Source organism: Lynx rufus, unplaced genomic scaffold, assembly GCF_022079265.1.
Source record: "Lynx rufus isolate CCGP_SWC_20201006 ecotype Redwood Valley unplaced genomic scaffold, mLynRuf1.p SCAF_9, whole genome shotgun sequence".
Taxonomy (NCBI): domain Eukaryota; kingdom Metazoa; phylum Chordata; class Mammalia; order Carnivora; family Felidae; genus Lynx; species Lynx rufus.
The window spans coordinates 22,147,796-22,173,467 of NW_025814897.1; the positions used below are offsets into that span (position 1 = coordinate 22,147,796).

At 44.5% G+C, this 25,672-nt stretch overlaps 2 protein-coding genes across 3 annotated transcripts in view; one reads left to right on the forward strand and one right to left on the reverse strand.

Moving 5' to 3' along the window:
- The window catches only part of SLC37A2 (solute carrier family 37 member 2), a 29,251-nt gene extending 22,939 nt beyond the window's left edge, over positions 1-6,312 (forward strand). Inside the window, exons 17-18 of the mRNA XM_047070898.1 lie at positions 173-237; positions 1,994-6,312. Coding sequence (XP_046926854.1) covers positions 173-237; positions 1,994-2,009 — 81 coding nt within the window. The 3' untranslated portion in view covers positions 2,010-6,312. The remainder of the gene's footprint in view (positions 1-172; positions 238-1,993) is intronic.
- Positions 6,313-9,077: 2,765 nt separating this feature from the next.
- On the reverse strand, positions 9,078-25,470 carry TMEM218 (transmembrane protein 218). Of its 2 annotated transcripts, none has more exons than XM_047072363.1 (5): positions 25,423-25,470; positions 24,428-24,532; positions 14,248-14,357; positions 13,265-13,367; positions 9,078-10,001 (listed from the first exon to the last, which is right to left on the reverse strand). In XM_047072363.1, the coding sequence occupies exons 3-5, from the start codon at positions 14,355-14,357 to the stop codon at positions 9,867-9,869; spliced, it is 348 nt and encodes a 115-aa protein (XP_046928319.1). In that variant the 5' UTR covers positions 24,428-24,532; positions 25,423-25,470; the 3' UTR covers positions 9,078-9,866. The 2 variants fall into 2 exon arrangements, with proteins under 2 accessions (XP_046928319.1, XP_046928318.1); XM_047072362.1 differs by lacking the exon at positions 25,423-25,470 and adding an exon at positions 25,342-25,391.
- Positions 25,471-25,672: the final 202 nt, after the last annotated feature.

Consider the following 25,672-nt stretch of genomic DNA (forward strand, 5'->3'; position numbering starts at 1 on the left):
AGCTGCCTTTCACTCAGAACCACTTTCCTCCCATGAGTGAGCCCCTGCCAGGTGAAACTGTGCCCACAACCTTCCTTCCTGCCAGCCCCCTGGTCACGTAGCACCGGGGACTAACCATGTGTTCATTGCTAATATTTCCCTCCCTTCCCTTGGGTACTCGAACTCCCTACAGCTCCTCTGCCGGTTGGTGTACAAAGAGATCCTAGCCTGGAAGTCATCCCTGGGCAGAGACAGAGGGTGAGTCCTCCAGACAGCTATAGCTGTATCCCCAACCTTACCTCTTGTGGGCATTAAAACCAGTGCTCTGGTGCTCAGCACCCAGTCTGAGCCCACCTGTAGCCCAGAGTGGAGCCAGACCCTGGATGTGCTCCGTGGCCCCCCCACCCCTACCCCCAACCCTGCTAATGTGTCCTCTGTTGTCCCCATATGTCTCCATAGCTCTAGTCTGGCCCTAACCCACCCGCGATAGTATTTTCCTCAAGTCCCATGACTTTTGTGAGTATTTTCTTCAAGTCGGTGACTAATATGCCATTAGAATGGGGCCTGCATGCAAATCCTCTCTCCTCCACTGTGATTTTTCCAACTTCCTTTTTGTTTTTCTTGGGGGCCAACTCCAAAGACTCTCTCCCCGAGCAGAGCATGGTGCTTGGGATCTGTTTCCTAAGGAGCCCGAGCTGCCACAGAGGTTGGCAGACTCCTCTCCTTAGGGCTTTGGATGTACCCCGAGGACAGAGGCAGGATCCAGGGAAATAGTTTTCCCTCTGAACTCGGACTCTGAGCCGTACGTACCTCCTGAAGTTCAGAAACCGAGATCATCCAGCCCCTCTGCCTGGGGTGTACAGAAAAAAGCAACTACCAATCAAAGCCTCTGGGAGAAAATTCCGATCAAGTCTCGGTGGTTGGCCTGGTGTGTTCTCTGTGTACTGCCCACTGGTGGCGGGTGTGGAGGCCGCACAGATAGGCTAGTGGCTGAGGCAGAGCCAGCAAGAGGTTGGGCTGTGTGCTGGTGCTGAGGGTAACGCTCTCTCTGGCCTTTCTGGCTCTCCTTTTGAGCAGGAGGCTCTGGCTAATGAGCTGGCCGGAGCCGTGGACCTGGTCCTAGATGGTAAATGTGTGGAAGAAGCCCCTGGGGTCATGATGACCAGCATCGTATCTGGGGAAGCACTCCCACTTACGGATGGCATCTTCCAGGTTCAGGGGGAGAGGAACTGAGAGCAGGAGGCATTAGCAGAGTATCTATCTGCCTGCCCTGGAGGAGGGGGCAGGGGATCGGTGCTCCTCCCTTCTGCCTTCCCCAGGCCAGGCCTGAGGGGAGGCTGGGAGAGGAAGAAGGAAGCAGGAAAGGGGGATGAATACTTGGTAAGCATCTGCTCTGTGCCTGGAACTGAGTCTGACTTCAGACATACCCACTTATCTCTCAGCAACCGTGAGGTTGGTTCTCTGATCTCTAGATGAGAGGCTCAGAACTCATGGAATGTGCCTAAGGCCTTCAGCTTGTCCCAGCAGACTCTGCTTTGCTCTGTACTGCTGCCATCCTAGGCTGGGCCTTGTCTGCAGAAGGCCAGTGTGTGGGGGAGCGGAGGAACGTACTAGGGTAGAGGGAGCACTGGGCCTAGAACCAGAAATCCCTGGGCAATCCTGACTTCTCTGCTCACTTTCATTTATAAGACCTTGGGCGTATCCTCTGAGCTTCCACATCCTTATGTGTATAACATGGAGATGCTTATCCCTAAATACCCAACAAGATCGATAGGAGGCTGCGATGAGACGGGATATGTGATACTGCTTTGTAAAACTGTCAGATGTGGTACAAACGTTGTAAGGTTTTCGCTATTATCCTGGCTTGCTGAAGAGGTGCGAGGGCTCCCTAATGGTAGAGAATAGGGATGAGAGGCAATTATTAAGGGACCCTACAAACCCATCTTCCCTGCTCAGACCATTGGCTTATTAACCTGTGCCTCACTTTCTCTTCCACTGCCCCTCTCTCCTGCAGGTATAAAGAAATATGAGGCCTTGATTGGAAGAGAGGCAGCTGATTCCCAAAGAGCTCTCCCCCTCCCGCCACCGGGGGCAAGACTATGGAAACTGCCAGCGATGGCTGATGGAAGCCTCTTGACCTAACACCAGCCAGCCCACAGGGCTGCTAAGGGGCTAGGCGATTCTCCATGGGAAGGGACCACCAACATGGGGAATGGAAGACTCAAGGGCCTGCGCTCTGGAAGCCGCAAGCAGAAAGGATGGGGATCAGAGCTGAGCGGTGTCTCCAGCTTGCTAAGGGGAGGATATGCTCAGACTCTAGCTTGTTCAGATTCCAAGACCGAAGGCAGAGGCTTGACATGGACCAAGGCTTGGCAAAGGTGTGTTCTCCTTCCCGTGTTCAGTTTGAACCTCCGTGACCAGCCTGTACCTGTCGGTGGATTTCCGACCCTGTTTCGGAGCTGCCCAGCCTCACCTGGCTTCTTCATCCACCAGCCGGTTTTCTCGTGTATTCCCCCATGTTGGAAACTCTTCTCCCTTGCATTTGATCCTGTCTCTAACTCCTGACCTGAGTCGATTAAAGTGTTACTGCTATATCCTCCGGGGCCAGGACTAGGGAGACGCAAGGGAGGTGCCAATGGTGCAAAAGTTAGGGAGGCATCACTCTTGGGCTTGGGCCTGGGCCTGCGCCGCCCTGGAGAGTGAAGGCCTCCCTTGCCTCAGTCTCCTGCCAGCCCTCTGCGTCCCCAGGGGAAGAGCAAACACCAGTGCAGTGCTGGGGAGGGAGGGAGGCATGACTGAAAACACCAGCGTGTGGATGGTAGTTGCAGAGTGCTCACTGCTTGCTAGCCCTACTCCAGGAACGGAGCAGACGGTGGACACAGAGCAAGGACTTCTGCCCTGAGCACAGGCACCAGCGTGACGAGACTAGCAGGAAAGAAGGTTGCGTGGTTCATTCCCGCAGCTGTCACATGTGTAGATGCCTGGAGTGCTCTGCAGCCTGCCTTTTCTCCCCCATGTTCCCCATGTACTTATCCCAGCCCACCCCCCCAATCCTGGAATGCTGCCTGCCAGGCCGGCTCTTGGCGTTTCTCCCTGTCCTCCGGAGCCACCCATCAGCACAGTACAGATTCCTGTTGCCCACTGTGCCTGTGCTCGCCCTCATTAGGGCCTGGCCCAGTCGCATGGGTTGTTGGGGTCCCGGGACCACGGGGTTCGTGTACTGGGGCTGCTTACAGCGGGCATTCCCTGGGGAGATGCTCATGGCCACGCTGATGACCTGCGGGTCAAATGGGGAGCTGGAGCCACATACCAGGTACAGCCGTCACATTCACTGGGACACCTGGGCCAGTGCAGCACTGAGATAGGTGGCTCCCACTGCTGCGGTGGCACACCGGTAAGCCTTTGACTTGCCTGCCGTTCACCCTGACTTGGAGCCAGTCAGGGACCTTGTCCTCGGGAGCCCCAGGGCCAGGCCTTACATCCAGCATTCTCAGATGCTTCTTTCAGAGCAGACACTAGATGGTGCCACCATCCCCCGGCAAAGCCTGGCATGGGCCACACACCGTTCCTGCTTCCAGATGGGGAGGCGGGAGCAGAGGGTGCTTCGTTAGCCAACTTTCGGCCTTCTTTCCACTGCACCAGGTTGGGGTAGGAGCCCTGGGAGACCTCCTCTGGTGGTGGGGGACTTCCGCGTCCCTGGCCCCACCACTGGCTACCTTTAAGCCTGTGTCCTCACGGAGAGAAAATAGTCCTACCTTTGCCTACCTCGAAGGACTGGTGTGAAGGGAGAGGAGTCAGTGGTAAACACACTCCCCGTCCCCCAGGAGCTTGTCTGGGGGAGGGGTAAGTGAGAAATATGAAAACAATAGGAGAAAAACACTGGAGGTAGTGACTGGAGCAGAGACATCCCTCCCTATGCCTGAAGGGAGAGGGGCCAGAGGGTGGGTGATCCCGGGGCAGGAGGAAAGAATGTGTAAGGTGTCAGAAGGAGGAATGCCTGGGACTTGGGCAGGTGGTCAGTTTGATAAGGTCTGGAGGGGACCTGGAAGAGGAAGGGAGTTAATACCAATACAGAGCAAGCCCCTACAAGTGCAGCATGGGGACTGGAAAAGAAACAAGAGGTGCCAGGTGGTGCCTGGGCCCAGGGTAGGCATGGCACCCGCGATCAGCAGAAGGCTTGTGGAGCTCAACGCCTGGCTCAGAAATGAGGACTTGGGCTGTGGGAGGGAGTTTGGGGGAAACACCAAAGGTGGAAAATCCCCAGCCCTGAGATCTGTCCCTCTGCCCTCGTCTCCCAGGTCTCAGGTTCCCTGCCCTTCTTCAGCTCTGTGCTCGGACCGTTCCCCCACAAGCCTGCTACCTGCCTTCTCTCTGGGCCTCAGCACTCACTTGGGGCTAATGCAGGAGCATTACGTTAATTAGTTATTCATTTAATTTAACTTCACATTTGGTCTCAATTAAGCTTAAAGTGTTCTTCCTTATAGATGTTACAATAGCACTTGTAATTAAAAAGCAATAACTCTTTGCATTTCTCCTTTAGAGAGCCATTGGGAGGCTGGGGTGGTGTGTGGTTGGGGGGGGTGCGGGAAAGAAGTAATGAAAAGAAAGGGAACCTTTGGCACTCTGAGGCTTTCAGCAAGACTGAAGTTGGGGGAAAGGAGACTCAACACATCATGGGTGTGGGGTGGGGGCCCTGGGGACCAGAGAGTGCTCCTGGAGATAAGGGGGCAGTGAGGTGGGGAGGGTGTAAGGAAGCGATCCTTAGACATGGAGGGTGGGGCCTGATATTCTGTGCTGGCAGAACAATGCCCCCGCCCCCAAAGATGCTCACAGCCTAATTCCCGGGGCCATGAATATGTTAAGCGCAGATGTGATTAAGGACCATGAGATGGGGAGACTATGCTGGATTATCAGGGTGCGCTCCTTAATCAAAGAGGCAGGCAGGAGTGTCTGTTGTCGGATTAGAAGATGCTGGCTCTGAAGACAGAGAAGGGTATACTGGTGCAAGAGTGTGGGCAGCCTCTAGACACTAGAAAAGGAAAGGAAATGGGATTCTCCCCGAGAGCCTCCAAAACCTTTATATTAGCCTCATGAAACCTATTTCAGATTTCTGATCTCCCAAACTGTATAATAATAAATCTGTATTCTTCGAAACTGCCAAGTTGGTGGTAATTTGTTACTACAGCAGTAGGAAGTTATTACATGTTCCCAGTGTAAAACTGGGACATCAATTTGAAGACAGAAAAACCAAAGAAATCCCCAAAGATTAAAAGAAAACAAGTGGAGGGGATGGCTATGTAGCATTTAGGTACAGCATAAACGCTACCCATGTTAACTACCCTGAGTTCTTCTGAAGGCAGGGCCTGTGCTAAATGCACATTCTTCAGGATTCCCAACATGATGTGATGAATACCAGAAAAAGAAACTTTCTTGTTCTGTGGTGTTGGGCCCAGATTTTGATCCCTGTCATTTCTTCGGTCCCAAGAAACTGAGACAAGAAGGGTGTGTGTTGGGGTGGGGTTGGGGGCTGGGGTTCTGGAAACTTTTTTCCTTGAGTAAACGGCAACCACCAATAATGATGTTAGAAAGAGAGATCAAGAAACAAATACATTCTTGGTTTGTGGCTTCGATTCTTCCAGTGGCGCTTCTGAAAACCAACCCAAGTATCAAACATTCCAGTGGACCGTGCTTAAGAGAGAGATGGCTGTGTGTGTCCTTGAAAACTCCATGTATGGGCTGCTCCACTGAATCTCTCTCTCAGCCACTGAGGAGCCAAGTCCAACAGGGCAAAGACCCACCAAAAACACAGGGTGGATGAGAGCACTTGTCTGTGAGGTCCTATGTAGCTTTTGTCTCTTTGTCTCGGACTCTTGCCCAATCCTAAGATTCTGGGTTTTCCACTAGACTCAGTTGCTGCTTTTTTGGTATTTCTATCAACTGGATTTACATCACTTGACCTTGGTCCCCCGTTTTTCTTTATTTTTATTTTATGGAGCAAGATAGTGTAATATAAAGTATGTAAAAGCTTAGACTGGAGCCAAACCATCTGATTTGAAATCCTGACTCCTATTTAACCTTGAGCTAAGTGACCTCAAGCAAATCACCTCACCACTCTGTACCCTGTCCCCATCCGTGAAATGGGGATAGTAAGAGTACCTACCTCATAGGGTTGCTTATGAGGATGACTTAATATTTACAAAGCATTTAGGAAAATGCTTAGAACACGTTTGGTAAATATAATGAAAATTGTGATTTCAGCCTGTGAGGAATAGAATATTTCCAAGTATTGGGATGGAAACAGAGAATAAAGATTGAACCCTATGAACTATGAAATCCTGTCCAACCTTGACTTTTTGCGCTCCTGTGAGGATAATCAACACTTCATTTCCATACCGTTTCCACATCTGGAAACTTGCTCCTATGTGACAACAGCCAAATACTTAAAGGTTTAAGCCAAGAAGTTATGACAAAATATTTATTATTTGTACTGTAGATGTTAACTAGAGATTCTTTAATGAAAGTTTTACCTTTTTTAGACACGGGTTAGGGAAAAGATGGGTACCAAGAGCTAAAAAAAATAGTATTAACCAATGTAGAAACAAGGAGTTGTTTGACAGCCAAAAATGATCTTTAAGTTATCTGAAGAGTGAGATGTCAGGAATCCCCATGTCAAGTTTGAGCCCCACTAACTAGGGAAACTTTTAAAATCCCTTTCACCTCTCTGCCTGTTGTTCTTCCGTAAGATAATTGCAGCAGGTTTCTTTACATGTTGAATAAAAATCAAAGTAAAATAAAAATTCTTCAACTGAAGCAGCAACGAAATGGTTGATGGAACAGTTTATGTCTTAGAGAAGTTCTAGAACAAGACATGGATTGCTTTATGTTAGAATAAAAACATTAAAAAATAATTTGGCGGCTTTTATCCAGGGATGGTTAGGAAGACAGCCTAGACAGCTCAGAGGCTACTTCTTAGGCTAGTCTATCCCACCAGGACTGATGCTTTATACCCAACAGGTACACAGTAGATATTGAATGAATGGCAGTGCATGCTGGATGAAGCATGACTGAATGGCTATGCATTCTCTCATACCTGAACTTTGGTACAATAATTTTGATGAATTTTTAGATCAAATAGCTGATACCATGTGTCAGTAAAGAATGTTAATATTACTCCCATTTTTATAAACGAGAGATTTAAGGAACTTGCCAAAAAATGACCTAGGAGGTGTGTTTTGTGGGCTTGAGGGACTTCTAACATATATCACACAGCACCACCTAGCAGACTAGATCAATGTGTCCATTGTGGGGTAGTGTGGCATCACTTTTGTCAGGATACAATTTTAGCTAATTTAGCTTTTGTCAGGATACAATTTTAAGAGGCTATGAAATCATCTACTTTTTATGTGGAACTCTTGATTTGCTCTCCCTCTCCAACTTGTAAACAGTGGGGATCACAAGTCTCTCGGCTACAGGATCCCCTCTGGGTAAGGAACAGTATAGCACAACCTGCTCTAAGGCCATTGATCAAAGAATGATGAATGGGACATTAAGATGACCTCTAAGCCCTGTCTCTAGGAAGGCAGTGGGCACAAGGGGTGCCATATTAGACATTGTAGGGGTGGCCCATGTAGAACTCTCAGTGAAATTCACGTTTCAGCCTTCTACTTCTTATCCCACACACAGGGGGTTGGCCACAACTGCTCTGAGCATGAAGGTAGAGAGTAATCTATCATTTCCCCACACTTGGTAGTTATGGATTTGGGATCTATAGGAGGCAGGCCAACCTAAAATACTTTGTACAAAGTATATATTTTTCCCCCTGTCATTTATATCTGTGCAACACACACACACACACACACACACACACACACGCACGCATTAGGTAGCCATGGTATTTGGGAAGGGATTTAGTTTCCAACCTTCACACATTTTTCCCTGTGTAAGCAGTCACCCAAAACTTCATAGCTATTATCCATTGATCTCAAAGTTGGACACCTTTGTTTGGGAATAAAAAAGGATGATTCAAGGTCAAGATCTACAAGTTTTCCCAGATTTGATTTGTCAGCAAGTCTCTCAGGAGGTGACAAATGGCAGCCCGTGCTTGTTAGGAGTCCGTGCTCCACTTGGGCTGGTTCAATGTCTCTGCACAGAGACTCACAGGTATCTGGAAGCTTCAGTGCAAGTGTTCAGAGAGGAGGACAAAGCCTGACTCCCAGCTTGCCCAACTTCCCTCCATATGTTTGCATTCTCCTTTCTCCCCTCCAATCTGGTTGGAGGGATATTTCTTCTTTCCTTACCTGTGGGCCCTAGGCTAGACGAAGAGACGATTTCCTTTGAATGGTTCTATGGCAAAGCCTTATCTGCAAAGGTTTTCTGAACTGAATAAGATACAGTTCAAATGCAGAAATAAATATATCTGGCCCTCACCAGCCCATGACTCCCAAAAGTCACCCATTCTCTCCTCTTTTAACTTAGAGCTTAGCTCCCACTGGGGTGGTGGGATGGGATCTTCTCTACACTGACAAGAGGATCCAGGAGAGAAAGTGAAGGAGATGTGGCCCTGACTTCCTCAAGCTCTCAAAGTCCCACAAAGCTCAGCGTGTTTTCTTTTCAGTCCAGAGACAGGCCCTGGAGTCTGTTATGCCTGGGCACACACACTGGATGTTATATGATGCCTGGGCAAGTTAGTTCATCTCCTTAAGCCTTAATTTTTTTCTACTTTAAAATGGAATGATAAAAATAGATAATAATCTATAATAATTACATATATAACATATATATTATATATATAATCTTTAAACCTAAAATTTAAATAAATTGGGTTTCAGGGTAACTAGTGTCATATTGGCATAAAGTACGTGCTCAAAGTTCTCCTTCCAACTTGTTTTCTGGTTCTTAATTTTAAGTCAGAAGATCCTTCTTCATTTAGTTCTAGGGAGTCAGGAGAGACTTCCAAAGTAGAAACAGCCCAGAGCCCCTCCATTTAATGACAAATCTTGGGTGATCTAGGATTTCAGATAGGCATAAAGTTGTATCTATTCCTAGGAACATACATTTCTTACCAGCTTTGGAGAAAGAGCTACAAAGATGAAAAGAAATGATAATAATCCAAAATGGACTTTATAGTAATTAAAGAAGGCACACAAAGGCTATCAAATCCTGAAAGAATCCAGAGATCCACAGAAACAAGACAAACAATCAACATTTCCATACCCTTCTTCTAATCCCCAAGCAAACTTGAAATATAGAATATAGACTGAGAAAGTCTTGGCCAAGAGTCTGAGGTGAAAGTCGGTCCTTCGGTTGTTTATTGCTTTATTATAGCAGAGAGAAGTGACATCCATTGCTTGTATAGATTCTGTGACACCATATGCACACTGGTCAACAACCAACATCTGGGTAAGTCTTCCAACTCATCACATTAAAATAAGCTTTCGAACTTGGAGTGCCTTTCCTTTCCAACTGATCCCAACCTTGTAACTAAGAATCTTGTGTATTATCAAAAGGATGAGATTCTTCTGTCTACTGGACAGGGGAAGCCAAAGTGCTCCTTTTCCCAAAATCCACTTAATGATGTCTTGATTGAAAATCTACCAGAAGCAGATCACTATCTTTATTTCCCTGTCAAAACAGAAAACCTGAGGAACAAGTGCTAAGAAGATAGCAGTATCCCTCGGAAGATGGTGAGAATCGCCTCTGCAGGGCCAATTTTGCAACCCCAGTTTTGGAATCCAGGATTCAAGAGATTTATCCTAGTCATGAATGGATACTTCTCTGATCTTAAGGCATGAAGGCTGTCAAAACAAGGCTCTGAACAGTACCTTTCTGCTCATTAATGACATCAAAAGCGAAGGACAGAACAGGGTCTTGGCTTTCCTGAATAGTGCTCAGTAGGACCGCAGTGGTTTGGCATAGATTGGCTCCAGGATATGATGAATGAGAACCAAAAAGAGGCCTCCAAGGAAGACAGCAGTGAGGAAAGCCAGCAGGACATAGCGGCCAATGAAAAAGGAATCCACAATCTGCAGAAAGAAACATCAAAAAGGAAATTACTATCACTTCAGCACCCTGGTTGTGCTCATCTGAAATCTTTGATGAGTGGGCCCAGAGTCTGTTTGTATTTGTGACTTCCAGAAACATCCTGATCTGAGTCTCTTCTGTAAATGGTTGGGAAATAACTCCCTGAGCTGGAAATACAAGATAAAGAAAAGATTAATGAAGTACAGGGGGGAAAAAAAAGGCTCGATATAGGAGGTTTCATAAACACTCCAAAGACCTTAGATGAGCTCTTTTATGTTCTGAAATCAGTTATCTGAAGGAGTTCATGAGAAGCTTGCTTCCTTGGTCTTAGAAAGTCTCATTTTTGTTGTTGTTAACTTTTTATTATGGAGAATTTTAAATATATATAAAAATATAACAGCATAACCCCCTGTATCCAAGATCGAAGCCCCCAACTCATCAACCTGCTGCTGTTTCAGGAGGGCTCATTTTCAAAATGGAAAGGTGATTCTTGAAAATTTTCATCAGAAGTGTCCTGAACCCTAACATTCATAACCCAGTACTCCAAGGGTTAGGTTAAATGGCCTTTTGCCTGAGACACTAAAATCCTTACAGGATAAATAACGTGCCCTAATCATACAGTTGGCTGTCTGGCAACCAGTCATACTTGAGGCCCCAAAGCTGTTGGTCTTTGCTGACAAAACGTATACTTCAGAGTTGGCTCTGCCCACTTGTCCACTGTCCACTGCCAGGGCTCTACTCTCCCCAGACCCAAATGGTCCCAATGCTTAAATTGGGACAGGAAAAAACAACTGAATTTATCGATCTAATGGAGAGGGAATATGAACCAAATGACAGGGTGATTTCACAGCTTCCCAAAGGGAATAGAATCCCAAATGCTTGAAAGGCAATGGAGGTAGACAGGATAGTGACCCAAAAATGTCTATATCCTAATCTCCAGAAATGGTGAATATGTTAGATTACATGGCAAAGGAATTAAGGTTGCTGATTGGCTGACCTTAAAATAGGGAGATTAGCCTGAGTTATCCAATCCAGGTGGGCCCGGTCTAATCACATGGGTCCTTAAACATGGAAGAGTGAGGTGGAAGAGAAGGTCAAAGAAAGAGATGTCAAGATGGAAGTAGAGTCAATGGGATGTTACCTTGCTGGTTCTAAAGATGGAGCCAGGGGGCCACTAGCCAAGGGTGGACTCTAGAAGCTAGGAAGGGCAAAGAAACAGATTCTTCCCCAGAACCTCCAGGAAGGAGTACAGCCCTGCCAACCCCTTGATTTTAGTGCAGTGAGGCTGCATTTGGACTTCTAACTTACAGAACTGTAAGACAGTACATCTGTGTTGCAAACCTAAGTTGCTGCTTTGTTACAGCAGCAATAGGAAACTAATACAGTGGCAATACACAAAGTACCTGTCAAGTCCTAGTGCTGCTCTGATTGCTGAGATCCAAAGATACCAAGAAGAAAAGGGCCGCTCCAGAGATTACCCCAACAGCCAACTTACAACAAAGGTCAGTTTGATAAAACAGCTTTAACATAACTTTGACCTTGGCTCCAGTACTGAACAAGTCTCTTGCGGGCTACATGTTTGCTCGTTTGACACGTTTCACTTTTTAATTAGCCAATTAGCAGGCCTTGGGTGCAGAAGGCCCAGGTCATGTATTATTGATACGGTATTGAGCCAGGCTGCTGCAGGGGCCGGTTCTCAAAACCTGAAAATGAGAACACCAATTCTGCTGGCCATGCTGACAGACATATTTTGCTCAAACCTCATTCTTGTCTCGTGGGTCTGAAACTCCTATGACAGAGGATAGAGGGATTAAATTCGAAACAGTGTTTGCTCTGTGTCCTTCTTCGAATATTCACATCTGCAGCAATCCAGAAATATAGTTGCCTTCATCACTCTCTCCCTTTCAGACAGGGAAATGGAGGTGGGAGTCTATTCCTGGCTCCCACACGTGGTACTTACACTGACAGGGTGGTTTTCAAATGCTGATAAACACCTGATGTGTATGGAAATAATTCCTTAAATTTGTGTGGTTCCTTGGACTTTTCAGAGCAAATTGCCTCCCTTTTGCCAGGACTAGTCCTAGATAGAGTTAGAAATGTGTTCCAATTTTAGTTCAGAAGTTGTATAATTTTGTGTACTGTTGTCTGGTGTCAAATACTCACCCATGAACTCTCTGGGATGGCCCCCAATATTCTGTTGAGTCCCCAACAATGAAGGTTTTGCAGACAGACCTCAGCTTGAATCCTTGCTCTGCCTCTTCCCATATATGTATGACCTTGGGCAAGTTACTTTAACCTCTTATAGCCTCAGTGTCCTTACCTATAAAATGGGGATAATAACAGCACCTACTTCATACTATTTAGGCTTGTCTTAAGGTTTAAGTGAGATCATGCAAACAACGTGTTTAGCAAACAACCTCACGCACAGTAACCCCTTAAACAATATTAGCTATTATTATTATTACCACTTTAAAAATGAAAATGGGGGGTTGGGAGGAGCTGCTAGAAGGTAGATGGGAGGTAGGAAGTCAATGCCATTACCAAGATCTGAGGGTAAAGTCAGAGCCCCAGCCCAGGATGGACTAGAATAGGTGGGGTCTCCAGAGAAGGGCTATGAGAGAGAGGTTAACAAGCCCCCTAGAGAGGTGGGTGCTGGCGGATGGTGTTCCAGGAACTAGGGCCAGCTGATCTCCCAGACTACTGTCAGTGCTGAATTCACCTGTCTCTACAATTACTGCCTTCCACAGAAATTCTCTTTCCCCACTGATCTCTACGGAAAGTACTCTCTTCACATCACAAGTGGAGAAAATCAAACACGGGGAGGGCAACCCCGAGGGCGCTGCATACACTTTGGCCAGGATCCGACTTCCTGAGCCCAGACTACCAGGATGAGGATGCTTTCATTTCAGGGCCAGGCCCTGTTCCTGTTCCTAACTCACTGCCTCCTCTCCGGCCCCACAGGATCAGGTGGCTTTTGGACACACTGCTTGTTCAACTCGATGCACAGTGGGGATGCACTCCAATCAGGCAAATAACTGCCCAGTGGTCTTGCACGTGGGAATCAGAGTGAGATTCTCAGTCTGGGTGGAAGGAGAGGGGAATTTAAAACTCCCTCTCGGCTTTCCCCACCTTTGTTTTAACTTTACACTTCTAACACATGTCGGCCGACCTGACATCGGGGAACACCTCAGGGCAGGATGGAGGTCTAGACCGAGAGAAGCAAGAGTTATAACTCAGGAGGGCAAAATAAAACCAATAGTTTTACCTTCATTTCGACCTCTGGGGCTGGGACTTCACTGGCTCGAGGGAAGACCAGCAGAACTGATGTGATGATCAGAGCACCGAGGAATACAAAAATGACAGAGAACCTGGGGTCAAAAGACAGAATGTCACAAGCACGCTTTACAGATTCCTCTCTAATCAGTGAGGTCTGGACTGGCTCTTCCTTGGAGCCAATATTCTAAGTTTCAGTCTATTAACAAGGCCTAGAGACCTGCTGTCCACACTGTCCAGCGAATTTAGAAATGGTCTCTCCTTCATCCCAAAGCCCTTCTTTCTAGACAGGTCCCCAGCTGGATTCATTCCTATTTATTCCCATAATTCCCAATTCCTAAGAATGGGAATTGGTAGTTTTAATTTTTGCCTCTGCAAAAAATGTCATAATCATGAAAAATCAAAGCAGCCCTCCCCTCTTCTCAATCTCTCAGTTTGTTTTCAGACTGGAATACTTTGGTAAATCACATAGTTCGCTGCTTCATACCGATACTGTCTGGCCAGAGCACAGCTCTATAGCCTTGTTAAAGTCAGTGTTCTGAGGCCAGTGCCCGAGAGAGAACCAGCCCAAGCCCTTGGTGCTCCTGAAGTGTCCCTAGGCCCAGGTTAGAGCCTCAAGACTGGACCTGCATGTGCCCTAAGTCTGAACAATTAAGACACACACACACACACACACACACACACACACACACCCCAAGAAGTTCACAGGCAGCAAAAGCAGATTTCCTTTTCATCTCTCATGTCCCCCCATCTCCTCTACCGTGAAAACTAGAAACCACCACTTCCCTTCTCTCACCTCTGCTTCAAAGCATCAATAATACAGTCAGTGCTTATGACAACAGGTTAAAATACAATTCATTCAAACTGCCAGTAATTGCAGAAATGGTCTTCTGGATTCTAAATGTTTAATAAGCATCAGCGATTTCGCTTCTAATTGCTTTTACCTTGGACTCTCAGCTAGAGAGAAAGCCTTACCTCGCTACACCAGACGCTCTGGACAGCAGCACACACAGCAGCAGCACTAACACCCAGAGCAGGGCTAAGATGAACACGCCAGCCCCCACTCCGAGCACTGTGCCAGCCATCTGTGGGAGAAAGGAAGCATAAGCACTGCACCCCAGCTCAGCCCTGGGGCCTTCCCACCACCATAAAGTGTCTGCCCTCTGTGTGCAGGTACTGCCTGTCTTCCACACACTCCCTGCTTTTATAATGGTGTTCAGACAAAAACAAATACAAATACACATATAAACACAAATACAAATACAGAAAGTCCAAACTCATTATGATGAACTTCTGATGACTGGTGTGATAGGATGCATCAGTACAGGTCTTTGGGAATGTCCAATCCCTCAATAGGAATTAGAAATTTAAAATCCCCAAACCTTTCTTTTCAGTGAGGACAGAGAGGTTGCTTTTTGCTCCATGTGGGTCATTTCAAATTTGGTATGTGAGTTCTAGTTTGGCTTCCCCAACCCACAGCATCAAGCTGAACTCACTCTTGATATAAAATGCTAACGGAGGGCTGTGAAGGCACCAGGACTCAAGTCAAGCACTACGGAGCCAATGTGGAAGTTGAAGCCCTCAGGCCAAGTCTGTGGTGTGAGCTTTGACTTCCCAGTCACAAGACAGAAATGTCCCACTCTATGGTTGAGTTTTTATTCATAAAAGGAAGCAAACTCCTAAGTCCTTGAAGACAGCGATGATGAAGAGAGGAGCCGTCACTATTTTGAGCATCCACAGTTTGCTAAGTACCTTACACACATATTTCATTTAATCATGGAAGCAGGCTTCTGAGGTAGATATTATTATAGCCACGTTACAGAAGAGGTAACTGAGGTATAAGGTGAAGGGATATGTGTTAACAAACCAGTGGCTTACAACAAAACATTGTTCTCTCATAGTTCTGGAGGCCAGAAGTCTGAAATCAAGGTGTCAGCCAGGCCCAGCTTTCTCCAAAGGCTCTAGGGGAGAATGCTTCCTGGCTCTTATAGCTTCTGGAGGTCCAGGTATTTCTTGGCTTGTGGCTGCATGGCTTCAGTCTCTGCTTCTGTCTTCCCATGGCCTTCTCCTGTGTGTCTCTGTCTCCTCCTCTTCTGTCCCTTATGAGGACACTTGTGGTGGATTTAGGGTCCCCCTGAAGAATCTGGTTTGATCTCATCCTCAAGATCCTCAACTATGTCTGTGCAGACCCTTCTTCCACATAAAGTCACATTCAGTTTCCAGGGATTAGGAGGTGGGCACAATCTTTTCAGGGGCCACCACTGGACCCACTCCACTGATTCTATAGCACCTCCCCCGATCTTCCCCTTCTGGATCAGAGACAAGTCTTAAGCAAATAAATACCTCCTCAGTTGATGGTTTTCCTTACCCTGATGGTCTAAATACCACAAAAATTATGATCTATGAGAAGTTCTGTTATAAAGGCATTGGAAAGATCAGAAAGGAAGCCCTAAGTATGAACTGTCAAAAAACCAAACAAACACTTATTCAATCAACATCTATTATGTGCCTACCACGTAAAGCATTGTGTCACAGTCTGGGGATCATGAGGGTAAATAAGACATACCTTGTGACAGAAGCTGCAGGCCCCCTGGAGAACACCATCATGTGAACAGCTCTCCACACCATATTGTGATAGGAGACAAAGTACGGTGGGAACTGAGATAGTGAGGAGGGCTTTACCAGGGAGGTGACTTCACACAGACCCCTTTGGGGAAGAATCAGTGCGGCAAGATGATGGGTAGGAATGGGGTGGGCAGAGAGAGGAGTGGCAGCAGATGAGGCTGGGTTCCCACTTGCCTCTCTAACTGGGGCACACACCCCCCCATTCGAGCACATGGTTTCATCTCGGTAATTCTAAACTGCAAGGTGTTCTCCACCTCTGGCTCCTTGTACTTGCTGTTTCCACTACCTGGAATTAGCCCCCGGCCCCCAACAAGCCCTCTAATATTTGCACGGCTGGCCTCTCCTCATCCTCCTGATTTCAGCTTTAAATGTAACTTCCTCAGAGAGGTCTCACCTGTCGGCTCTTGCTAACGTAACCCCCAAACAACTGCTCTCCATCACTCCTTATTTCCTTCAGGGGACATTTCACTAACTGTAGTTCCCATTTTTACTTATTGTTTACAGGCTGACTTTCTGTGTCTCCAGTCAGTATGGTGAACTCCAGGAGGGCAGAGACGTTATTTCTTGCTCGCCACAGTATCCCCAGCTCTCACCACTGATGTTATGAGCAAGAAATATTTGTTGGATGAATAAATGAAGCAGTGCTAACAAGTCCACAGAAATCAAGTAAAGGGGTGATAGGATCATACTTAGCTTTAGAAAGATGACTGTAACTTCTGGTCGATATGCTGGACAGACCTAACAAGGAAAGTACCTCACACAACAGTGAACACATAGAAATGCTTAATAAAATAGAGCAAAAAGAATTCAATACACAGTGGAGCTCAGAAGCAATAAAGGAAAATCCTTAAGTGCTATAAATGAAAGTGTAATTCAAAGCCTGAGTGTAAGCAGGAGCTGAGCCCAAAGGTCTACAGGGTACCAAAACCAGCTGCAGACCTTTGCAGTGGTCCTCTCCCAGACAGATAAAGTCTTAGACCCATGATACAGAGAACTGAAAATGAGACAAGGCATCAACAGCATTATTGATAATAGCCAAACTACGGAAAGGCCCAAATGTCCACTGACTGATGAATGGATAAAGATGTGGTGTGTGTGTGTGTGTGTGTGTGTGTGTGTGTGTGTGTGTGTGTGATGGAATATTACTCAACCATCAAAAAGAATGAAATCTTGCCATTTGCAACAACATGGATGGAGCTACAGTGCATTATGCTAAGTGAAATGATAAGTCAGCCAGAGAAAGACAAATACCGTAAGATTTCATTCACATGTGGAATTTAAGAAACAAAACAGATGAACATATGGGGGGGGAGAAAAAAGAGAAGTAGACACAAATCATAAGAGACTCTTGATGATAGAGAACAAACTGAGTGTTGATGGAGGGAGGTGGGGGGATGGGCAGATGGGTGATGGGTATGAAAAAGAGTACTTCTTATAATGAGCACTGGGTGTTGTATGTAAGTAATGAATCTCTGAATTCTACTACTGAAACCAATATTGCACTATATGTTAACTAACTAGAATTTATTTTTTTAATATTTATTTATTTTAAGAGAGAGAAAGACAGTGTACATGAGCGGGGAAGGGGCAGAGAGAGAGGAAGACAGAGAATCCCAAGCATGCTCCACACTATTAGTGCAGAGCCTGATGCAGGACTCAAACTCATGAACCTTGAGATCATGACCTGAGCTGAAATCAAGAGTGGGACACTTAACCAACTGAGCCACCCAGGCGCTCCATTAACTAATTACAATTTAAATAAAAATTTGAAAAAATAAGAAAAGATCAAGGCCTAAAGCTAAGCCCTGAAAGGGCTCACCTCTCTTTGAAATAGGGACTAAAACATCTGCTGCTGACTTAGGTTGGAAGAAAGTTGGCCAAGGACCTCAGGCCATGGATGAAAAAAGAATAACCCAAGAGGAATCTGATTCCTAATCCCATACCACATGCAGGTGTGGGGTTCAAATCATACTACCAAAGTGCTATGGGAATCGCAAGTAGTAAGGTCAACATAAAACCAGTCCAAAAGTGAGAAACCCATAAGAGCCCGGCAGAGACAACTGAAACCTTTCTGTAGGGATGCTGCACAAGTCGGCATGCAAGGCTCCTGTGAGACTGGGTATAAAATAAAGATGTTTTCAGACATACAAAGACTGAAATGGAGCTCACCTGTCATAGGTGTACTTGAGCAAGAATGAAAATGAACCAAGAAAGAAGGCATGAGATGTAAGGAGTAATGGTGAGAAGGATACTGGGAAATATTGATGGTAAAGATTTCTGTAACGATAAGAAGGGCACACTTTTTGAAGAGTTAAAAACAAAGAACAACAGCAACATATTTATGGATATGTCTCCTCAGGCAAGGAAACCAAAAGCAAAAAGAAAATATTGGGACTACACCAAAATAAAAAGCTTTCGTGCAACAAAGGAAACTATCAACAAAACAAAAAGGCAACCTAGTGAATGGGAGAAGATATTTGCAAATGATATGTCCCATAAGGGGTTAATGCCCAAAACATGTAAAGAACTATAACTCAACACCAAAAAACCCACTCTAATTAAAAACTGGGTAGGGGCGCCTGGGTGGCTCACTCAGTTAGGCCTCTGACTCTTGATTTCTGCTCAGGTCATGGTCTCACGGTTCATGAGATTGAGCCCCACATTGGCCTCTGCACTGACAACAAGCCTGCTTGAGATTCTCCCTCTCCCTCTCTCTCTGCCCTTCCCATCTCATGCTCTTTCTCTCTCTCTCTCTCTCTCTCAAAATAAGTAAATAAAATCATTTTTAAGAAAGAAAAAAAATGGGTAGAGGACATGAAGAAACATTTTTCCAAAAAAGACCTACAGATGGCCAACAGACACATGAGAAAATGCTCAACATTACTCATCAGGGAAATGCAAATCAAAACCACAATGAGATACGACATCACACTAACCAGAATGGCTGGGATTAAAAAGACAAGAGATAGTAAGTGTTGGTGAGGATGTGGATAAAAAGGAAGCCTCATACACTATTGGTGAAACAAATTGGTACAACTACTGTGGAAAACGGCACAGAGGTTCCTCAAAAAATCAAAAATAGATATATCATATGATCTGGGGCACTTGGGTGGCTCAATCGGTTGAGTGTCCAATGCTTGATCTCAGCTCAGGTCATGATCTCATGGTTCAGGAGATCGAGCCCCACCTTGGGCTCTGGCTGACACTGTGGAGCCTACTTAGGATTCTCTCTCCCCTGTTTGCCCTCTCCCCAGCTCATGCTCTCTCTTTCCTCACCTCTCAAAATAAATAAACTCTAAAAAAAAGAAAGAAAGAAAGAAAGAAAGAAAGAAAGAAAGACAGACCGTATGACTTAATATTTGGGTATGTACCCCAAAAAAATGGAAACACTAATTTGAAATGATACATGCACCCATATGTTTATTGCAGCATTTATTTACAGTAGCCAAAATATGGAAGCAACCTAAGTGTCCATCAATAGATGAATGGATAAAGAAGATGTGACACACACACACACACACACACACACACACACACACACAAACACTGGAATATTACTCAGCCATAAAAAAGAATTAAATCTTGCCATTTGCAACAACATGGATGAAGCTAGAGAGCATTATGCTAAGTGAAATAAACTAGAGAAAGACAAATAACATATAATGTCACCATATGTGGAACTGAACAAACAAAACAAGTGAACAAACAAAAAAACCAGACTCTTAAATACAGAGAACAAACTGGTGGTTGCCTTAGGGGAGGTAGGTGGAGGGTGGGTGAAATAGATGAAGGGGATTAAGATCCCACAAATCATGAGATGAACTGAGCTGAAATCAAGAGTCAGATGCTTAACCAACTGAGCCATCCAGGTGCCCTTAGATTTTTTTTTTTAAACCAGCTCTTTGCAAGGAAAGCAAAGGCTGCTAATAAACAGATTGAAAAAGCAAATACAAACAAAACAAAAACAAGGGGACAGGGGAAATGGGGTGATGTTCAATGGATATAGAATTTCAGTTCTGTAAAATGAAAAAGTTCTAGAGATCTGTTGCACAACAACGTGAATATACTTAAGACTACTTAATTGAATGTTTAAAAATGGTTAAGATGGTAAATTTTATGTGTTTTTTTAACCACAATTTAAAAAAATCTGAAACAATGAGTATCGAGCAAAATAGAATGGGAAGCTTTGAAAGGTATTAATAGCAATATTCACAAAGAGCATAGTGAATAGATACAACTCAGGACAAATGTGAATCTCAAACAAAGCCTCAAAATATATAAAGCCAAAACCACTGCAATAAATGGACAGACCCACAAATTTAGTGGAGATTTTAGTATCTCTCTCTCAGAAACTTAAAGTGGATATACGAACAGCCAATGAATGTGTGAAAAGGTGCTCAATTACATTAGTCATTAGGAACTTGCAAATGAAAACCAAATTGCAATCCCTCTAGATAGCCACCAGAATGGCTAGGGAGCTACAAACTTCCAGTATGAAATAAATAAGTCACAGTGATTCAATACGTTGTATACCTGAAACTAATATAACACTGTAGGCCAATTATACTTCAATAATAAAAAAAAAGGTAGAGCTAAAATATTTGTCTACAGTTGTGTGGAGGATGAGAAAGGACAGTTCAAAATTAAATCATCTATTATCTTTTTGTTCTGGAGGAGGCAACACCACCAAGTGTTGACAAAGACATGGAGAAATTAGAACCCTGATTCAAACAAGCCAAATGTCACAACTTGGGAAATCTGACCAGTATCTGGATAGTCAATGGTATTAGGGAATAATTATTTATTTGTTAAACTGTGGTGACATTGTGGTCACATGGCTAAAAGATATATATATATATATATATATATATATATATATATATATATATCTCACCATCTTTATATCTATCACCATCTTTTAGCCATGTGACCACATTTATATATATATACATATACATATACACACACACACATACACACATACATACATACACATAACACAGAGAACAGAAAATTGTGTCTGGGAACTTCATAATTATCCAGGGAGAGGAGGGGAGGGGAGGGTAACATGAAATAAGACTGGTCGTGGGGGAATTGTTGAAGCTGGATCATGAGTACACAAGTGTTGGCTCTAATATTTTTTATACTTTTGAATGTATTTGAAACTTTTGTAATAGAAAGATATGTGTGTGTATAAGTAGGAATAAATCCAAAAAAATGTGTGTATGGTTTTTACAGCAAAAATTGTTCAACTTTATTAAAAGGTATATGTTTTTAAAGGCCCTAGGAGACTAACAAAACAGACCTGAACAGAGAAATAACCTACCTTCCTGGACAGAATGGTTCAATATTAAAAGATCTCAATATCAATTCAATGCAGTTCTAACCAAAATCTCAAAATAAATTTTTGTGGAACTCATGGAACTTGAAAACGGATCCTCAATTCATATGGAAGAGCAAAAGCCCAAGAATAGCGAAAACAATTTTGAGAACTAGGATGGAGACTTGCCTTTCTTGTTACCAACTGCCGCAAGACACATTATAAAACCAAGGTAATTAAAACAGTGTGATATGGCATAAAGACACATGGATCAGCGGAATAAAATAGAGAATCCAGAAACAGATCCGTGTATTTATGAGAACTTTGTACAGGACAGAGTCGGCTTGGCTTCAGCAGGTAAAGGATTTCATAGATGGTGTTGGGACAAATGATTATCCAATCAGAAAAGAGTAATACTCGACCTCTACTTTATATCCTATACGAGCCAATTTTAAATGGAAAGTAATTCATAATAAAGCAGCATATGTTTAAATATACAAATGTTCAGGCTGACTACACTAGAATACATAATGAAGTACAGCAGTCAGATGCTTGCACCTAAACTTAGAATCGCCACGAACGCAAAAGCTACAAATGCAGGCTCATGCAGGTGTGTTGTATGGCAACTCAAATACCACGAGCTGGGCTGCCTTCGGTTATGCGATCTTCTCAAGTGATGAACAACTCTTGTTAAAGTTCCAAAACACAAGTAAGTATAATTTCCCCTTGATTTACATTTGAGTTGCATTCCTGGAAATTTTACTATAGCAAGCTGTGCCAAAAAAAAAAAAAAAAAAAAAATATATATATATATACACACACACACATATATATAATGTTTATATGAAAAATGGAGTTAGGCTCTAGGCTCAGATTATAAATGGCTACCCTGTGGGACACTCAAAAATTGTGCAGGATGCAGGACAGTTCTTCACTGCAGAACATCTAGCATCCCACCCTGCTCTGTAAACCCCAGTAATGCTGCCAAAATCACAATTATAACCAAGTATGCTCTCACAAATTCCAAAATGACCAACAGGGCAGTACCATCCCCTTGGAGAATCACTGTTCTAGAAAAATTCTTGCATTAAGAGACATGTACAGGGATGTTTATTGCAGCTTTTTTCATAATAGCAAAACATCTGAAAAAACATTAAGTGTCCACCAATAAGGGAATGGATATGATGTTACACTCATAAGAACGGATACAACATTATACTCATAAGAAACACTTAGAATAAATGAACTTGGCTATCTGTATTGATATGAACGTATCTCAAAAACAATGTTGAGGGGCGCCAGGGTGGCTCAGTTGGTTGAATGTCCAACTGATCTTGGCTCAGGTCATGATCTCACGGTTCGTGGGTTCAAGCCCCATGTTGGGCTCTGTGCTGATGGTGCGGAGCCTGCTTGGTATTCTCTGTATCCCTCTCTGCCCCTTCCCCGCTCACAATCTCTCTCCCTCTCTCTCTCTCAAAAATAAGTAAGCATTAAAAAAATTTTTTTTTAATGTTGAGTAATAAAAGCAAATTACAAAATGAAGCCCACAGTATGACACTACTTGTATTTTTAAAATTAAAAAAAGCAATTTATATCATTTATAATGTACAGATATACCACAGAAATACAAATACATGGGCATGAATGATGTACAACAATTTCAAAAGAATGTTTGCCTCTGGGAGGGAAGAAGGGAGGAAGGTAAATGGGGCCAGAAAAGAGAACAAAAGGGATCTGAGGATTAAATCTGGGATGTTTTATTTATTTCAAAGAAAAAACTGAAGCCGAGGTGCCCAAATGTTAATGTTTGTTAATCCAGTTAATAGGGCATAGGTATTCATTATACTACCCAGTGTGATTGTCTGTTTATGAAATTTTTGAGATAATTCTTAATTTTTAACCTGGTAGCTGGTGGCTCAGTGCATATGAATCGAACTCAGAGACCAGAGATTAGTGACCAATAGGGGACTCTCTGGGTAAGGGATGATGAGGGTCTGGACTCCTGCCTTACCTGTGAAAATGGAAAGGGGTGGAGAGAAAAGGTGTTAGAGAAGACTCAGGTTTCCTGCTTGTTTGACTGAGCTGACTTGTACTACCCTAACAAGGTAACTAGTTAAGTTTAATTGCTGCTGTCTTGGATATTGCACAAATAACCTGTAAAACTTGGACCAACTCTAACACCTAGAATACAGGGCAAGTGGTAGCCGAAGCTGGTTCTATTAGAAACATTGTGCTTCAATCCCCCATGGAAGCTTAAATGTTCATGAGACATTGGGGTCCATATAGGACATGGCTTTAAAGTAAGGAGATAAATATCCCCAAGTTCTTATAGGAATGAGGTTCATCACAGGCCTGGGTGGCTCGGTCAGTTAAGCATCTGACTTCGGCTCAGGTCATGATCTCAGGGTTCGTAGGTTCTAGCCCTGGTTTGGGCTCTGTGCTAATGGCTCGGAGTCTGGAGCCTGCTTGGGATTCTGTGTCTCCCTCTCTCTCTGCCCTTCCCCCACTCGCACTCTGTCTCTCTCGCTCTCTCAAAAATAAAGATTAAAAAAATTTTTTTTAAATAAGAATGAGGTTCATCACTTTATAACCAATCTATACATTTTCGCACTAAGCTTGGAAAGGAAAGGCTGGATATAGCATATAGAGTGCTGTTATGGGAAAGGAGTGAACATCTAGTCATTTTATATTGTTAAATTCAGCGTGGGAATAATGCTTGTAATAAAATATGTATTATAAATATGCAAAATGATTAAAACCATGGTGTTTTTGATTAATGTCCAGGACTTTTTCAAACCTGGAGAATGGATGGTTTAGCCAACCTGGTTTCCAAAGTCCATTTACCTAAGTCTATGGCATTTAAAGCAGGTAGACTAGAATCAGAATAAAATAATGTCTCTATTTGAACACCCTGTTTAGTAGCTGACCAGCAGAACAGTTATGAGGCCAATTTCCCCCCTCTGTGCTCATGTTGTGAGGCCCTTCTTTGGAAAGAGATTGCCCAAAACTTTTAGAGGTACATAGAGTGCAGTCCTCATTCATTTACCATTGGTTCTTCATACCCTTTCATGCAGCAATCAGAGAAAACAGAGAGGCATACGTTAAGGTGCCTGACCCCTGCATGTACAGCCTTATAGATTAAAAATACACTGTTCACCACCGCTGTCAATCATGTGTGAGAATAATAATGGCAATTACAAGATGACTTACAGTTCAATACAAATGTGGATTCCATAGAGGGTAACTTGGCCCTAGTGCTGCTGGTGGTGGGAGATAGGTAGTTCACCCATTCCTGGACTGTCACTGGCTCAAGCCCTTGAAGGCAGAAAACAGGGATTACAGGGGTGAATGGCCCTTCTTCGAGGATTCCTTTTCCCTTTCCTTTATAGCCTTCCAAACCTTCAACTATAATGCGGGGGGGGGGGGGAATCATTTATTTTTCTACATTAAACATTCCACTATGGCTTTAATTTTAATATATTAGGATAATGCTCTCACCTTTGTAATTAAGTAGAACGCAAGTCTGGGAAAAATCAATCGTGGAGCTACCTAAATGCCATCCATATGACATCATCTCAACGCACTGAGAGAAAAAGGGGATCGATGGATCCAGATCTCGTCCTCCCACCTCCTTTCCTGGGTGGTGTTTGGACTTGAAGGTACCATAGCGACTATTAGCTGCATCACCATGGGCTCTCCGGACAGCAGCACCCCAGTGCTGGAGCGTCAATACCCCAGGAACCAGGGCTCTAGCGTCTCTCCCCAGCCCTGTAGCTGGTTCAAACTGGCGCAGGAAAACCTCGCCCCCAGGTCTCATTTGAAGAATGTTCGCCCAGCTACCTCCCAGACTGGAAAGATGGTCTCGATCACAAGGTATTGGAATCAGGCACTGACATTTCACTTTCTTAGGAGCATGAAAATTAAACCATTCCTTCTTTCCTAATTAATTTCCCAATTAAGTATTTATTAGCCACCGGGCCTCGGGTCCAGATCTACGCTAAGGGTAAGGGTGCTCTGAGAGTCCACGCACAGCCACCCACCCACGCTTTCTTCCATACTCCTCAGCCCCAGCCTCCGCCATTCTCCCTTCTCAGCCGCCCCCACTTTTCCCACCTCCCCCTCACCTGGCTCTCCTTCTCCCAGGTCCCCTACTCACACCTCACTGTCCGGCCAGTTCCAGCCCACAGGGGCTTTGATCTACTTACGACGAATCACAAGTGGGTTTTCATCCAGGCGATTCCAGATCCGCTAATCAGCGCCACTCTTTCAACGCCCAGTTTCCTTCTTATTTGCTTACGTCCACAGGGCCTCCAGGCAACGCGGAGCGGGGTGGGTGGGCACGTCGCTCTTCTTTACGCCCTCCGATTGGTCGGTGCTTTTGGTCGAGGCTCAAGTTAGATTGGGTCGAGGCAGTCCTGACTCCGCCCCCGTCCCATCCCGTTGTCAATCATACTA

What these genes read in the sequence shown, in the direction of transcription:
- TMEM218 (XM_047072363.1), bottom strand. Translation starts at nt 14,357, where the DNA reads ATGGCTGGCACAGTGCTCGGAGTGGGGGCTGGCGTGTTCATCTTAGCC. An exon ending in AGAGCGTCTGGTGTAGCGAG is followed by an intron (nt 13,368 to 14,247) that starts GTAAGGCTTTCT and finishes TTTTGACCCCAG; the next exon opens with GTTCTCTGTCATTTTTGTAT. An exon ending in CCCCAGAGGTCGAAATGAAG is followed by an intron (nt 10,002 to 13,264) that starts GTAAAACTATTG and finishes TTCTTTCTGCAG; the next exon opens with ATTGTGGATTCCTTTTTCAT.